The 17,548-nt window shown below is 35.1% G+C and overlaps 2 protein-coding genes across 8 annotated transcripts in view; both read left to right on the top strand.

The window, feature by feature from the left end:
- The window catches only part of LOC116287070 (galanin receptor type 1-like), a 28,946-nt gene extending 11,649 nt beyond the window's left edge, over positions 1 to 17,297 (top strand). For 4 of the 7 annotated variants that reach the window (XM_089039025.1, XM_089039029.1, XM_089039030.1 and 1 more), the window contains one exon: positions 13,385 to 17,297. In XM_089039025.1, the coding sequence (XP_088895151.1) occupies positions 13,407 to 14,588 (1,182 nt within the window). In that variant the 5' untranslated portion in view covers positions 13,385 to 13,406 and the 3' untranslated portion in view covers positions 14,589 to 17,297. Of the gene's footprint in view, positions 1 to 2,801; positions 3,142 to 4,174; positions 4,244 to 11,979; positions 12,115 to 13,384 lie in introns of those variants that run through there. The other 3 variants (XM_089039027.1, XM_031693680.2, XM_089039028.1) reach the window with 3 other exon arrangements.
- Positions 509 to 1,961, top strand: LOC148905779 (uncharacterized). Its single transcript, XM_089039031.1, has 3 exons — positions 509 to 1,011; positions 1,238 to 1,335; positions 1,477 to 1,961. Exons 1-3 carry the CDS (start codon positions 847 to 849, stop codon positions 1,868 to 1,870), a joined length of 657 nt encoding a protein of 218 aa, XP_088895157.1. The 5' UTR covers positions 509 to 846; the 3' UTR covers positions 1,871 to 1,961.
- Positions 17,298 to 17,548: the final 251 nt, after the last annotated feature.

The raw sequence follows: 17,548 nt of genomic DNA on the forward strand, positions 1-17,548 counted from the left end.
ATCTTTAAGAGTTAAATAATCACTGGTTAAAGTTTTTTCTTTATATTCCAATGGGAATTGAAGTATTATATTTTTACGAATTTTTATAGGTATCTGTGACGTCATACACTCAGCACTAAACATTGCTCCATACATTTCTTTGTAAATAACTTCATGTTTTACTTTTTTCTATTAAGCCCAAGGTCCGTTTTGGGACTTAACGTACATAACTTGTGGTTAGAATCATTTTATGGTATCTTTTTTTCTTAAATAATGAGTATAAAACTAGAACATATTTTGATTACAAAATACAAAGAAATGCATGGAGCGATGTTTAGTGTTGAGTGTATGACGTCACAGACTCCTATAAAAACATAACACTTACCGTCCGAATATCAGGAAAAAAGCTTTAATCAGTGATTATTATACCTTTAAGGGTTTTTCCAGTAAAGTTTCAGCTGAATTAGAATTCGGACGATTTACATGCTAGTCCCCCTTTAAACTATATATATCTTTAATGTCTTAAAGGCTGGTTATGCATGAGGAAGCTGGCGACTGGTCGGAAACGCAGTTGTCACAATCATTTATAAAAACTAGTAAAGAAAATGACAAAAACTATTGAATGAACTTTTTTTTTTACTGTTTTATAAGTTGTGGAACCGCATCCACTGTAGAGTACACACACAGATGCTTCTAAGCTATCATCATCACTGTAAGTGCTCTACATCGCGTACAATTGCCCTCAAAAATAGGTCATGACCGTGTGGAAGAATGAGTACGAGCTCCAAACAATGTAATTGTTTTAATCGCGACATGATTGGTTGAAATCCCAAAACTTCCGGTTATATCTAGCGTGTCTCAAAATTCATGATGGCGGCTAAGTTGGCTAAACGTGAAGAAGGATTTTATAAACGACTCCATTCGTTTTCAACGGCGGACGAATGGAGCGAAAAACAGTTAAAGGCTAGAAAAAAGCTTAAAACGCAGGGGGTTTACAAGGTGGAGGAAATATTGGCCGTCAGGCAGAAAAAGGTGAGTTTTACAGCGATTACATTTTCTACATCTACATTTATTTTGTCCAGCAAAGGGAAGGCCCATCATTTCTAGACTATAACAAAATAAACAATTTTTTTACTTCCTTATATATATAATTTATGAGCTAATTTAGTAGGCTGTAAGTCGTTTCCTCTATCGGGATTTTCCACGTTTCCTCCTAGCTATGAGCCGTTTAATAATGCGCGTATGTTCTTTGATGCAGGATAGCGAGAGAGAATTTCTAATTAAATGGGACTCGTGGGGTTCCGAGTACAATTCGTGGGAAATAGAATCACACATATTAGACAAGTCTGTCATTGAGTAAGTTCTGACTAACATCTTCATTGGCTTATATTCTTATATTCCTAACGATTTTTTACAAATGTCATGTAATTACTGGTTGTATACATGATGAACAAAGAGTACCTATAAATATGCTAAGATAATGTTTCTTAATTGCAGAACATTTGAAAAACCAAACCCTGAACCTAAAACTGTGCTAGCCCATGTCGAGTTGATAAGAAATGCAATTGATGGTGGCTTGACAGACTCTCTTCAGTCCGATACCACCATCATTTTCAACCATGCTGTTTTCAGGCACATTTTTGGTGGAAGGGGGAAAGTCTGTTCAAAAGAGACATATGCACTAAGTGCTCAAGACTTTCCAAGGAGATACTTTCCCCTAGGATGGGATATGACTTATAGAAGACGTGGGACAGTTCGAAAAATTACTTATCCTATTCAACTTCATCCTTTCCTTTCACGATCACGCCAAATGTACAACAAGGATGGTTCAAAAAAAGAAAGAAGATGGATACAGAAGCTAACAATAAGTTTTAGAAAACATAACATGTAGATGTTATAAACTCTGCAGGACAGAGTAATAAATATGTAGTGTTTGTACTCAATTTCAACATAATTTGTTTATAAAATGTTCAGTTACTGTTGGGATTGTTTTGTTAAAATTGTGTCAATAAGAATATTTCTGCTTGTTCAACAGTTCTAGCACTTTTGCACTTTGATGTGTCAAATGCCTATTCACCTCCACTAGCTCCTCTTGTAATTTTTTCATTTCCTCCTCTTTTTCTTTGATAACATTTTCAGGTACAGTTTTGATCTCATCCTCTTGAATAACCATTTGGAACCAAGATGATGATATTGTCATTTTTCTTGACTTTGAATTCATTTTTCCAACTCTTTTGTTGAATCGATATGTTGTGGTTTTTAATTGCGTCCCCACTCTGTGTGCCTTGGAAGAAATTGTATATCCCAGGGGTCTCAGGCTTTCATTTATGGCATTTAGGTATATAGCTGGATAAGACGGCTGTAATTTTCTCCATTGCCAAGGTGCTTCTCCGTTGTACTCCAAAATATAATGACGGCTTGTTGTGTTAACACATGGTCTTATTACATTGATGTATTGTGGCGCTATGACTGCCCACGGTGGCACGCTATCCTCGCCATCACTCAAATTGAAACAGGCTTTTTCTGCCATACCTTGTTAACCTTTTGTTCGTCTTTTTACAAGTCCGGAATCGTTACTCTGTAAGCTTTTACAAACGTTTTCATCATTCTTTGTCCCCTTATTGAATATGCCATGATTACCCGCGCTGACAATAAATTTCAAGATTTCCCGCGAACAATTTCGGACCTAGGCTTTGCGCGGTTTGATTCCTTGACTCCAAACCTCGAAATCTCTGTTCTCTCGGTAAAAAAAAGATGAATCTTGAATAGAAACTGGTGACTAAGAGCATTGTTTCCAAAGCAACGAGGGACCTGGCTAGTCAATTTTTTCAATATGGCGGACGAAGAAGGAGAAAAACGATTGTAAATTTAACGCGATTCTCGAGCGATTCTGGACTCTCATCGTAGAAATAGCCTCCCAGATGACTAAACAAATACTTCAAGAAATCGTATATCACATTAAAAGGAGAAAGGAACAAATGCAGAATTTATTTAAGGCAGTGAATGTACATCAAATTTCCGATGTTACATTTGTTATGAAAGGCACTACTAAGACACAGCATTACGTTTCTTCATTCAATGTCCTACTTTCCATACAAGAGGACGCCATTTCGGGACTGAATTCACTCAAAGAAAATCGTTAGATCGATCAGTAGCTAAGAGGTAAGAATAAAGCAAAGCAAATTATCGTTGTATTACTTTTATTTTTCGATGTTACATTTTTTATTGATGCTTCTTCCTTATTGCCAACGAGAGTTGAAAGTACGAATTTAACATTGTTCTCTGTAATCCCTCGATGTAAATACGCATGAAATGTGATAGCCGCTCCGACAAGAATATGCAAATGAGTAAAAGTCGCCGGAAGTGACCCCGAATTGTACGCGATGATCAGTTTATTTCAACCATACTTCACGACAAATATTAACTTAATGGTATTTGGACTTAATGGTATTTGTCAAAATCTTCCGGTAGAAGAGGAAAAACGAAAAGATAAAGTAGGAAAACAATTACGAATAATGGAGTGGAGATGTGATGAATGTGAGCTACAACGAACATTGAATGGCACTCGGTGTTATGTAATGATTAGAACTGTCATCTCAAACTCTAATTTGAAGTTGCTTTTTTGTATTCGACTTTCTTATGTATACTTCACACCTAAGAAGCACTTGGCAGTATAGGTGAGATTTAATAGTATTAAATATGAGTATTGATTCTCCGCGAGAAGAAAAGGAACAATGCGTGACTAAGAAAAATGAAAGACAAACAAACAAAGGAAAAGGAAAAGAAAAGAATGGACGGATGAATTGATAAAGGAATGAAAAAAAGAAAGAAAGAACAGACTTGAATGAGGGAGTTATTCATGCTTTCTCTGAATACTCCTTAAATCCAATACTTGAGCACCTTGAATTGTACTAAGCCCATATATTTTAGCGAAAGGTTTTTAAGCACTTTCTTAATGGTTTTGAATTTTCAAACATGCATGTGTGACTGATAGACAGAAAATGTCATTATAGCTTTGTATTGCCGTAGGATTCTTAAAGATAATATCTAGTATGTAAAGGGCAGACACTGAAGTAGAATTACAGTTGAAGACTTCTCTCGTTAAGAACTTGCCTCGATGCCCACACACCAAAATACCACTTGTGATATTACGTCAGAAGAGCAAACGGAAACACTTAGGGCGTGAGAACAGCTATATATTCCAGTTAGATAATAAGAATCAAAAAGAAGTGGTCAGTAGTTCAGTGCAGCAGTGGAAGTTCAGGTAAGAGTATTGAAAATATCATAATATTAGATAGCGAAATATCGTAAGATAAAATGATATTAAGTAAGCCTGCTTTTTTTTGCCAGTATTTTGCCAGCTTATGAGGCTGGTCTGTTTGAATCTCGAATAGACCGTTTTCGAATTAGTCCGAACACCGCTGTTTTTGGATTACGGATTATCATTTTCTCAGGGTTAGTCTTATTTCAGTCATCGTCAGAATATTTCCAACTGACCAACCTGAGAGTAAAGAATGCACCAGATACGAGCAATGAATGCACCAATGATATCAATGCTTACAGTTACAAGCAAGCACTTAGCTGGAATGCATGAATATTCAAAATAATTCCATACGAATTTGTGTATATGAGAACAACAGAGATTAAAAACCGGAGTATTTGGTCTCATTTTTCCTTTTAATGAAAAACAAATATCATTATATCTTTAGATTGAATACATGCTTTCATAAAACTTAATTTGTTTCCTCTTGATAAATTAATAATTATTGGTCGATATACCTATTTCAACAAAAACCCCAGATCTGAGATATGAAATCTGATACCGAGGGGAATTCTGGGGGATGTTTTCTCATCAAAGATTAAAATTACATTCGTACCTACGTTTTTCCGTTCGATATAAAGACGGTCAATTTCATCGCAGTCGCGTGGTATATATAGTTACTTTAAACCTCTTAACCGAGCGGTAATATGCAAAGGTATTGAACAATTTCCTTCACTGAACGATGACTTGAAAATACACTTAGCCAGACAATCCGCTAGCGTAGGTTATCGCTCAAAATTGCTGGAATATTAAGATATTGACTCGTTGCGCAGGAACTGCTAATTAAAAAACCTTCGACCGACAACGTATTTTGAAATAGGTGTATTAATGTTACAGCAATATCGTAATGCATGTAGCAGGTCCCGTCATATTATTGAATACTTTTCATTTATGTACGGGCGTTATGTCATACTAGGTATAGCTATATGGATATCAGGTGCCGGAATACGAGCAACAAAATCGTTCAACTTGTTGTGCTGCAAGTGAGTCAGGTGGACGTAGTAATACGGCAATGTGTTATTCAAGTCTCGAAATATAAAAGTTCGAAATATTCAGAACAAAGAAAAAAACGATTCAAATTGATAGATTGTACTCGAGCACTTTAAGTGCGATAGCAACTCATTTGAGATCTATAATATTAGTTTTGCCATAAGGAAAACTGATATCCTGTTCCTATGAGGACTCAGCCCTTAGGCATTGCTATAAAATGAGATGAATCACGTACTAGATGCTATCTTGGTAGTAGATAGAACGAAACCACAACAGATGAATCGCGTAAGTATTCTCATCTAGACAAAATGATTATTTTAATGGTAAAACCAGTGAAGTATGTTTGGCACTTATATGCATAATAATTTTAGAATACGATTTAGATTAATATTAATATTAATATTTATTTAAATATATATATATATATATATCATTACTGATACGCACACACGTTATTTAGATTTGCGAGTGCAAGATGTTTTTGATAAAAACCTAATTATGTTTCTTTTCATATCTTATCTTTCCGCTTTCTTTCTCCGTTTTTTTTTTTTCGATCTCTCTTTTTTCTTTTCTTTCTTTCTATCCTTTCACTGCGGATTTACGTGTTTTCTTTCACTCCAGAGGAGGCCTAGGATCTAGGATCATTCTATTATGCACTGCCCATGAGATATAACATGTTTCCTTTGAAACAGCTGAAATTGATCTTTTAGAAATGTAAAAAATCATTCGTACTTATAAGTGGAGCGTATGACCCGCCCCTTTTAGCGTTATCTATTTTCTTCATTCTTCCGTGAGAAATTTATAGATACTCTTCAAAATACTGGAGTACTGCTTCAGCTTCAGTACAGACTATAGAATCAGTTGACTCATGTCTTCCCCAAATGCTTAAGTAACACCTTAAGTAGCACCTGCTTAAGTATTCGTAGTTGCAGAAGTATCGCGAGAAAAAGATGCACAACAGTTATGGCTATAATTATTATTATTTTTGCAATACACATGCAAAATAGGCCAAATATTTTGCCTAATTAACCCCAATAATCTATCATCTCAATAATTATTTGTTAAAGAAAGAAATATTACTAAAGGCCATGACAAGTAAACTTGCTCTACCTAGGGGAGGGGGGAGGGGGGATCAATAAATGATCAATCACACCACTAAAGATAATAAATTGTACTTATAGTAAATCTGACTAAATAAAATAAAAGCCGGGGGAGTATATCAGTTTATGTTACGGGCGTGATTGATGACTGAACGAGTGATTACTATTCTGTCAAAAAGTCCTTACAAGAATGTTGACTTAGATGAATAAATAACTGAGTCACTGACAATTTAAATCGAAAAAAAAAAAATGCTCTTAAAAGTTAATTGTATTAAAATCAAGTACCTCATCCCATCAATCAAATCCGATCTCATCGCCACAAGTACATTTAAAACCCCTTCTGTAATATAACAGTGGCTCTGTGTTATGGAATGGATTGTCAGTTGACTTGAGAAAGTCAAAGTCTCTCAATCATTTTAAAAAAGGACTTGACAAATTTTATTCGTTATCAGACTCCCACACGGCAAACATGTAAACCAGTTTTAATTTTAACTTATTTGAATTTAGGATGTAACTGATGTTTTTACCGTGTATAAATAATGCTTGTCTGTCTGTCTGTAACCGATGATATACCTCCTAAAAAAAAGTACTACAGTTTCCATTTCAATTGATTCACATTTTGACGTTAAAAGATTGCTCATTGATTTGCTTGTCTCGATCGAATCTTCCGAGTCGTATCAGTGCTAAATTCATCTGTATAGATATAGTTCACATGGATCAAACTGTATCAATCATCGTCAATGGAACTTTATTTTTATTTAAGGTATATCAGGCTTCCACAGATCCCATTTCTCAACTTTTATGAATTCATTTGAATGTTATTTGTCACGCGGTCGTGCAATTTTATAATCACTCGTTTGATTAACATTTTCGTTGTAGACACTACCAAAAAAAAAAAACAAACATTATTTTGATGGTTGTCGGTGAATTTAATTATTTCAGTTAGTTACTAAAAATCGAAAACAAAGCGTTTCTATAAAAATTTAACTGATCGAGCATTGGCAATTTTGCCAACTAAATGGCATTTCTATAAATCATTTTTTCCTTTCTTGTATTTGTTTTTCCCCTCAAGGTGACTGCCTACGTTTGAACGTTCGATTTGGGCCCACGATGTGCGCGCACTCAAAAACCGCTGAAAAATCTACAAGATTTTATTGAAGAACCATACGCGTTTTGAGCTTCAACAGGGCAAAACCCTCAAATTTTGCACGGTACTCTCTATTTTCTAATAGCTCATTCAAAAAAAACTCCTAAAAATCTAGGTTATTTCATTATTTAAGAAAAAGTTTATATTTCTAACGGGTGAAAAAATAGATTTTTGTAGGGATTTTTGTAGGGACTTCATGAGATTTTTTAAGAGCACCGAAACTACAAAATATGACAAATCAATGTGTCTCTTTGTCTTTTTGTCGAAAATATCCATGTATTATTGTAGAATGATTGACTAGCCGTCATTCGTGCAATCATTTAGTCTGCAAATAACTATTATCTTATGAATCTTTTTTTTTTCTTTTTTCTAATCACTTCCGGTGGCGCAAGTTTTGCTCCAAAAGCTCGCGCGTAGGCATCCATTAAATAATAATTATCTCGAAAACAAGCTTTGGATACCCACTTTTTCTTTCCAGATTTAGAATCAGCATTAAATTTCAATTTGGAAAATCGAAGTTTTAAAAAAAGTTTAAATTGTTTTCCAAAAGTAGGCAGTCACCTTAACATATCAAGATGATATCTATTACAACAGCAGGTGCCTATACTAATAACCATGGATAACTTATTTAAAAAACAAAACAAAAAAAAAAAAAAAACCTGAGCAATGTTGTACCTCTTTTACATTGTTAAGCTCATATCTCGTAACCCTCCATCAGTAATGTCACTATACGGCGACGTTGCCAGAACTACATTCCATTCATTCGAAAAAGGTTTGAGCTAGTAAGTATAACATTATCGCACTACGGCAGTATTTGGATTGTGTCATTGATCGAACATTAAAGAAATAATCTGAAAAAGCAACTTTCAGTTCTAATATCAAAATGGAAATTTTGTCGATATTTTTTAGTAGTTCTCGACTGACATCCGAGAGAGCTGAAACTATTAACGCAACGGTTGTATGTAAGTCATAAGGACTGGTAGCTTAGGCAAAATACTGGGAAAATATTTCTCACTAAGAGTCTGATATTGCGATTCATTTTCCCTGATTAAAAAATATTGCACATAGCTTTCATCGGGAATTATAGTAAAAATTCAGAAAGACTAGTATAGATCTCTTCAGTTTATATTACTATCTCTGAGAAATCTTTGATAGAGATTATCGCCGAGAGAAAATCCCTTTAGGATGATGATCTAGAAGTAAGTGAAGAGTTTGTAGTGATATTGACCTTCTGTGGCTAGTGACGTAATTTTCGCGGGATAAGATAAGATAATAATATTTCAAAACATCTCTCTTCATTCTTTGAAATAATAATTATTGTTGAATATGAATAAAATCAGATTTGCAAGGAAAAAGAATGAAAACATGCGTTACAGCCGTTCTATACACCGCGGGTTACAACAAGAAATTTCAAGATATATTTGAGTTATAGCTAGCTTACATTCATAACCTTGCTTTGTGAGAGATAAAAAAGAAAAATTCCTAAATTAACTACGATAACCTATTTTAAATTAAATGAATAAATATAAAATTTAATATCATATTTTGATTTTAAATGTATTCTATCTTGTCTCAGCCACAAAAAAATTTTTTTTTTTTTTTGCATTTTTAAAATAAGGGTCATGGTGCAGGTTTGTTAGCCAATAAAGTGCTACTCTCTAAATAAATAAAAAAAATTAATCTTTTTTTTTATATGTGATATATTATTGATATTTCCTAGCCTAACAAATTTTATTTTTCGTGTTACTAAAACACAAGGTCTCTTTTGTAGAGCAAAGGCTTCAGGTTTATATCACTGGTGATGAAGTGGCTTCTCGTAAGACATGGGATTTATTTCTGGAACTATATTTTATGGCACATCTCCTTAAATGTCTCTTTATTTTTCGTGTTACTAGAACACAAGGTCTCTTTTGTAGAGGGTAGGCTTCAGGTTTATATCACTGGTAATAAAGTGGCTTCTCGTAAGACATGGGATTTTTTTCTGGAGCTCTATTTTATGGTACATCTCCTTAAATGTCTCCTTATTTTTCGTGTTACTAGAACACAAGGTCTCTCTTGTAGAGCGTAGGCTTCAGGTTTATATCACTGGTGATGAAGTGGCTTCTCGTAAGACATGTGATTTTATTTCTGGAACTCTATTTCATGGTACATCTTCTTTAATGTTTTCTTATTTTTCGTGTCGTGATTAGGTTAATATTGTTTACTAATTCCAACTGACAAACTGTCACAAACTTATTTATACTTTATTTCCTTGCACAAATTGAACTTTACTTTAAATTTGTTCAAATAATCAACCCAGCTTTAAAGAAAACCAAACAAACAAACATTGAAGATATTGGCAATTAATCACAATATGATAACGAGAAGGAGCCAGTGAATCGGCCCGCACAGGAAGATGCGCAAAGCTCACTAATATAATATCATTAAGCAACCCCTTTCATTAGGCCTTAAATTGATATTTTGCCCAATTTCTCTAATTAACGTTAGGCTTCTAGAAAACTGAAAAAGAGAATGCCGGCATGGGTGTGACAGTTTTACCGAACATTTGCTAGACTTATCAATAAGCCGATTGGTGCAGCATTCAAGCATTCTATTTGTCGCGGCCGTCCTAAACAAAATCAGATATCAAATTCAAATAATAGTCGTAGCCAACAGCGCCAAAAGCATTCAAGACACGTGGCTCTCTTAGTGGCATGCATGCGGGTACACACGAAAGGGTAACTTTGAAATTCAAGTTTAAAAAGTTGAAGTCTGGTTGATTGAAACTGCTTGCTTTGACGTCTTACTGACGTTAGTAGGCGGCATGATGTCGGTAGGGCTGTGTGACGTACCAATAGTCCCTTTCACAGTTCCCTACGCCATCTTGAAAGGTTGCCGTGCCTTTGCATTAAAGCGAGACGAACGCGGGTGAGCTTGTATTGATAACACCTTGAACATGTCTCTATCATTGCTAGTACACCGTTTGTCTCTCTCGGATCGATGCAAAGGCACGGCTATCTTTCAAGATGCCACAGGGAACTATGAAAGAGACTATTCGCTTCGATACATCAGTCAAGCATTCTAGAACCGTAGCACAAAACATCTCAAAGGGGGATACATTTCGTTGGGTATAGCGTTTGCATGCACTTGGTATATATATATATATATATATATATATACACGAATACACACATATGCTAGTATAATAATTATAAGAGAGCTCAATATCTCACTACAGTTGCCAGTTACTACATATAGTCAAGCATCTAGAAAAGACTGTAGAATAAATGAGGCTATTAGTTTAAATGTAAGTGCTGAGGGTCAGAACGGTTTGTCTTGAACAAATCAGCCACTTAATCTTGACCCAATTAAAAAATACTAACAATTCAGTCAACATAAAAGCAAAAACTCGTATCAAAATGATCTTAACAGGATATTCATGAAGCTGCTCCAAAGGTCAGCAATTCCGTCCGTAACAAAACTAAGCATGGAACAGAACTGTTCAAACAGGGTCAGGCGATTATATTAAGGCGAGTGAAAAAACGTGTCTTCAAAAATAACATTAACATAGTCAAAGTAAGGAAACAGACTATTATGAAATATCATGCAATACAAAAAGATAAAACTAATTTTGAAACGGCTTTAATTTGCTAAGTTATTGAAGAAAAATAACCCTACATTATAAAATCACTCTAAAAAGGAGTCAATCGAGCGTTTTCTTAATGAACACGAGACTGAGCAATCAACCCGAACCATTAAGTCTTAGCGGAGGGAACTATAAATAGCCACTTAAATATCTCGTTATATGGAGAACAAATATTTCCTTTCGCTCACCCGGACGGCCGCCCTCCATTTAATGAATGAGAATTAACTATGATAATATTTCTCAAAACATGCTTTGTTTTGGTTATTTTAGAACACATTTTGAATCACGATAAAAGGAAAAACTATATAAATATTATAGGTATCTACGTACCTAAACATTTAATAAAATTCATGATATTTTCACAGCGGTTGACTCGTGATGTTCGATAAAAAATCTAAGTATTTTTAGCCATTTTGGATTTGTTTGATCTTCTTACGATGAACTGATCTGACTAACAAGTTTTATCTTAGCCTATTTTTCTCTTTACGTCTTATTTTTATCATTACGTCTCCTAAAAAAATAGTCGAAGATATTAGCGATCCTTCGTAAACTCTGATTGGTCCAAAAACTAAGACGCGAGTATCTGTTCTGACTACAACACAGAAAATCAGCTTTCGCGGTGTCTGATGCTCGAGTAATCCAGTTAAGCTGGATTTTCATTGCTCCCTAAGTACAGTACCGCTTTTGTAAGGTTAGGTTTAGTGCTATTGTTTGGATGACCAATGATGTTTTTTAATTCAATTATGTAACTCGTTCCGAGCTGGCTCGTCTGATGGCTTACATATTTCTTCTATGTTGTGAGAAAAATGAAGAGTGTAAAAGAATCACTTATTGCTAAATAGCTTGATAGCAGCATGCCACATCGATAATAGTCTGTTGGAACTGCATAAAAGCAAAGAAGTTTAAGGAGTATTCGCTAGAAAAAGCTCGAAAAGCTGATACGTCAAAAAAGGTATTTCAGTTTTTAGTCTTTTTGACTGACATGTGATAGCATATTTTTGACACAAATTTCAACTTTGCTTTAGTCAAATTTTCTGGTCTATTTCTTATCAAGATATTTGGAACAAGTTTATTTATTTGCATGCTTCAGTTTCATCCATATATGTATAAATCCTCTCGGGTGTTCATGGTAAACAAAGACAAGATTCACAAGGAAATGACACGTGATATGAAAAGGGGAAAAATTTGGGGGCTCGATGTAAAATCTTATGATTTTGAAGACTTCAGTTTTGCCTTCATAAAGGTTGTTTAGAAACTCCTTTTTTGATGTAATCCGTGACAAAACAAATTCAAATTTTGAATCGGACTTAAGCAGAAAAATACATAATTAGTGCCAAGATATTCATCGAGAAAGAATGACAGCTTTGTCGGTGGATCTTAACCCACTTTAGGTTTGGTCAACTGTCTTTTTGGCATATCTTGTACCCTTCAAAAACTCTCTGTTGACCAAAATCATACCTTTTTAGACAAACATCACAGCAATATCACGAAGAATATTCATTGATTTTTTCTTTTTTATTCTTTTTTTTTTTTTAAATTATTTTTTCCCCTGGTTGTTTTATATTCCAAAGGTTTCTTTTATTGTTTACTTAAGTATTAATCGTCCTTCTACATGCACAGAATAAAGATTTTATCAGGAAAAAATATCGGTCGCTACTCAGACAATAACACCGTGTCTCAAATTTAATGCTCGTTAATGTAAAGCTGGTTCACTCCTCAACCAAAGGATGCCGATGTAAACGTAATTTGTCATGTCGATCAGTGTTTTTGGCAAGCATTTAAATCGAATCAAACATGTTTCAATATGAGTGAAGGCCGGATGACTTATCATCAAGTATACCTTTAATTATTCAATTTTATTTTCTACGCTTCTTATCTCTTCTTATCTCGCGTGATTTTGTTTCATAAATCAACCTTACATCTCACAACTAACAAACGCAAAGCGCCACTTCGTGTTCAGACATCGGGGTCATTAAGACGATAGCATAACCTGATACTCAGTGTTTTCCAGACTGAAACCAAAAGTTAACTTTTTCATAAAACAAGAAATGTTTATTTAAACTAAGCAGCGTTTATAATTGGATATTTAAATGGTGATTACTGCTCAATAGTTTGCGGTAAAACTTATTTATGTTAAAGAATCCGGCTTTTATTGAAATCTGTATTATTCGCCGTATTTATACAACTGGAAATCCAACTGAAGGTGTATATTTTTTCTTCAGAGAACAGAGAAGCCTGAGCAACATGAACTCGCCATTCAACAACAGTACCTCCATGACACAGGTGCAAAGCTGTGCGGCAAGTGAGACTGATTCTACCACACTCAAGGTCATCAAGACAGTCTTATACTCTCTAATCATGGTGGCAGCGCTTCTTGGGAACTTATTTATAATTATTATCGTTTACAAGAAGAAAAACATGCGACGAACAACCAACATCTTCATTGCCAACATGGCAGCATCGGATATCTTCATCGCTGTTGTTGTTATTCCAACCATCCTTGTAGAACTCTACATTGGGCCTCGCGTATGGCTTATTGATGGAAGCTTTGGGACGTTCCTGTGCAAGTTCTGCTTCTCCTTCACTGATTGGTCGGTGTGTATCTCAATTACAAGCCATACCGTTATTGCTTTTGATCGTTTCTGGGCGATAGTCTATTCTTTACGCCCATCACCCATCACTCCAGCTCGAAGGAAGTACATCATTGCTCTCATCTGGCTTTACGGCTTCATACTTCATTCACCCAACTGGTATGTGTACGAGCTTCACAAGATAGGAAACAAGACACTCTGTTTTCCTGACTGGTCTTCATTAGAGGGCAAAAAATCATCCCAGATTTACTTTGCAGTAATCTTTATTTTCGTAATAAGTATTCCAGTTTTCCTAATGATCATATTCTACTCGTGTTTGATGGTTTCTCTTAACATACACAGTAACCAGCTTGCCGCACAAGCCTCTGAAGTCCGTAAACAACGACGAAAAGAAGACATACGAGTTCTTCGAAAAGTCATAGTCATGTTGACAGCATTTCTTTTGAGTTTAATTCCTATAACAGTGTTAGGATTGTTGAGTTTCTATGTGTGGGACGGCCAAATACCTTGCAATGCCTGGAAATTTACGTTTACAGCCTTCGTCCTGTTTGTTTCAAACAGCGCCATCAATCCTTGGCTATGCATTGGATTACATGAGAGCTACAGACATTTCATAAGAAGATACGTTTTATCGCGGAGATGCAAGACATCGGGGACAGTACCTTTATCCTCGACCAAGCTGAATGAAATTGAGCTCAACACTCAAACACAAGGATTTGAAATAGAAAACGACAATGATTCTCAAGGAGTTTTCCTGCAATCCAGTCCTCCGAATTTCTTGAGAGTCTTGAAAACTACAAACATTACCTCTGGACAAAATTCAAATGGGGTTTGATGATGAGTTGGGAAGACGTTTATACAAAGGTTTACTTGGGAATATATACTGGTACAAAGATTGTAATGTATTGTATGATGGTTGCTAGATTATTAAGTAAGATCCGATGTTAGACAATTTCAGATTTTACAGAATACTGCAAAAGGAAACTGTATATAAGTGTTAAATTAGAACTAATGCCAGGGGAAAAAACTTGCTTGAGTTATTCGTACAAGATAAGGTACTCAATGTCTAAAGACTATCTACACAGTCTATTAACCTTTTGTAGCATATGACGTCATAATCACAATTTAATGGACTATATGTGAAAAATGTTTAATATAACAGTCATGACTCTTCTCTGCTAACAACCACTCATAACCGACAAGCAATGTTATTGTACATAAATTAACACTGGCTGCAGAAAGAGATCTTTCAGTTAAACTATCTTCAGTCCATGATCTAGTTGGACGTAATGTTTATAAACCACATTGGCATTGCACGATGTTAATGAACCAACCATTATAACCATATCTTTTTTTCCTTCTGCTTTATTTAATATTGTCCTTTAGATTTATTATTGGCAATTTAAATAACAATTTTAAACAAATTTCATCATTGTACGTTCACCTATTAATAAGCTAAATTTACAGCTATTGGATTAGTAAAGCCCCGTTTATTGCGGCGATTTTTGCTGCGATTTTTGCTGCGATTTTTGCTGCGATTTTTGTGGCAATTTTCGGAAATATGAAATCTTATGTCTCCTCCTTCAAAAGTGACATTCGTCAAGGAAAATCTTGGTATCCTGAAAAAAAATTTACAAGTAAATCCTTTACCATTATTTATTACGGACAAAATCGCAAGAAAATCGCAAGAAAATCGCTAGTGTAGACGTGGCTTAAGATAGATTATCTCTGCAACTTTAGTGGGAAAATTCAACCCATAGCTTTGCAATCTTGTTGAGTAGGCCCTGATAAGAGGACGGGTAGGGGGCAATTGCCTCCCTCTCCTCTGTTTCCTTCCAACTTTTTTTTAAAAAAAGGTTTAAAATGAAATCTATGATACGCAAGGATAATGAATGGAGTTCTAAAGATTAGACAACAAGAAATAACTACCGATATATTAAGTTTTCCTCATTTGAACCCAATCGATGATTATTGTCGTATTCTTGGCCATGCTGTAAACTAATGCTTTTCGGATTAATTGAATTTAATCAATAAAGTCTTATTATGTATTCTTATCTTAAAGGCGCATAAACTCATCATGTAAACGCTCATGTAACTCATCTGTTTCAGTAAAATAAGCTATACAATAAACAAAACCATTAACTTTCTTAGGCCCCGTCCACACTATGCCGGATAAATTTGAATCCGAATTTTTATTTATTCGGTTTGGCCTACCGTCCACACTAGTTCGGGCGAATCCGGAACAATTCTTCACCGAAAACGAGTTTTTGTCGAATATGGAGTTCTCCAGAGTGGAACAATTTGAAAACGCCGGCTAGCCGTATTAGTGTGGAGGAAGAACATTTCGTATCCGAAATTTTTCGAATACAATGACGTCATGATTGTCATGGGAACATGGTGGGAAGGCTAAAAATTCACCCCGGGCTTTCAGCTTCAATGCACATGCTCAGATGTGCAATGAAGCGTTTCTGCCGCCTCTGATCGGACTAGTGTGGACGCGAAACATTTTATCCGTTTTCATGTGTGGACGGAAAACTTTTTTTTCGGTTTCGGTGTGAAAGTTGGGGATTCAAATTTATCCGGCATAGTGTGGACGGGGCATTATGAGAAAACGAATAAATCTTGTTGAGCATCAAGAACAATATGGAACTTCAAAAAATAAATTTATCTTAAAATAAATTAAAGTTGTAAAGAAACATACCTAAATAAAGTTGAGCAGATTTGCTTATCATCGATGCTTGTACTTCAGTCCTGCTGCTCAGCCGTCATGGATGCTGTCATGGATTCCTGGTCTTGGCTGTAAATAATCATAATATTCAGTGTTGTGGATTATTGAGATGCTGAAAACAGTCGTTCTGCAGTATGTCAGGATTGCTGTTTCGTAGCTTTGTATTTAATGCGTAACGGTTCCATAAAAACAAAACAATGAAGTTAAATATAGCTGTGTCTGGGCCGCGGGGCGATGTTTGGTGCAGCAGCTGTGGTCAAGAGCTGTGGCACAGAATATGACGTAAAGGGTAGCTAGTTAAAAATAGCACTTGTAATGAGCAGCTAAGCTGATAAACTGACCGTTATATCCATCCATCCATCCATCCTTTTCTTTCTTTCTTTCTTTCTTTCTTTCTTTCTTTCTTTCTTTCTTTCTTTCTTTCTTTCTCTCTCTCTCAGTTCTTACCCTTTTGAAGAATGTAAAACACAATATGTAACCTAATGATCTGTACAGGTAGTGATATTTACAAAACGTTTTCAAACTTTTTTTAAAACTCTGTACAATCATTTTTTTTAAAATGAGAAAGCTAACCGCAGCTTTCTTTCTTTAGCTCATTTCTTTTTTCTAATTGTACAGACTATAAAGATTAAAAAACGTTTTCTATAGATGTAAAAATGGTAAGACATGTTTGAACTTTGCAGATTTGGGACCATACCATCTCATATGAACCTTTTTCTGAATAGTGTAATTGCTTTTTATAATGATGTCTTGCATGAGAAACCATCGTTTGATATTGTAGACCAAAAATCAATAAAGCTCAAGGGTATGAAAATAGCTGAGACTATCTGTATTATTAAAATTATTAGAAAACTAAATGTTCAAAACTATTCATCAAAAATATAATAAGAGATAGTAGTCAGCCACCTTGACTACTTTTCACATTCGATTTGAGCCCACGATGTGCGCGCGCTCATAAACCGCTTCACGATTTTATTGAAGAACCATACACGTTTTGAACTTCAAGATCGCAAAACCCTCAAATTTTGCTCGGGACTCTTTATTTTTTGTTATTTTCCGATATAAAA

Source organism: Actinia tenebrosa, unplaced genomic scaffold, assembly GCF_029948245.1.
Source record: "Actinia tenebrosa isolate PJP-AT-01 unplaced genomic scaffold, QUT_ActTen_1.0 PGA_scaffold6__47_contigs__length_16458017, whole genome shotgun sequence".
Lineage (NCBI taxonomy): Eukaryota > Metazoa > Cnidaria > Anthozoa > Actiniaria > Actiniidae > Actinia > Actinia tenebrosa.

Excerpts from the sequence above, each read along its gene's own strand:
- LOC148905779 (XM_089039031.1), top strand. The coding sequence starts at position 847 with ATGATGGCGGCTAAGTTGGCTAAACGTGAAGAAGGATTTTATAAACGA. Across the intron at positions 1,012-1,237 it reads TGGCCGTCAGGCAGAAAAAG|GATAGCGAGAGAGAATTTCT; the intron begins GTGAGTTTTACA and ends TCTTTGATGCAG. Across the intron at positions 1,336-1,476 it reads TTAGACAAGTCTGTCATTGA|AACATTTGAAAAACCAAACC; the intron begins GTAAGTTCTGAC and ends TCTTAATTGCAG.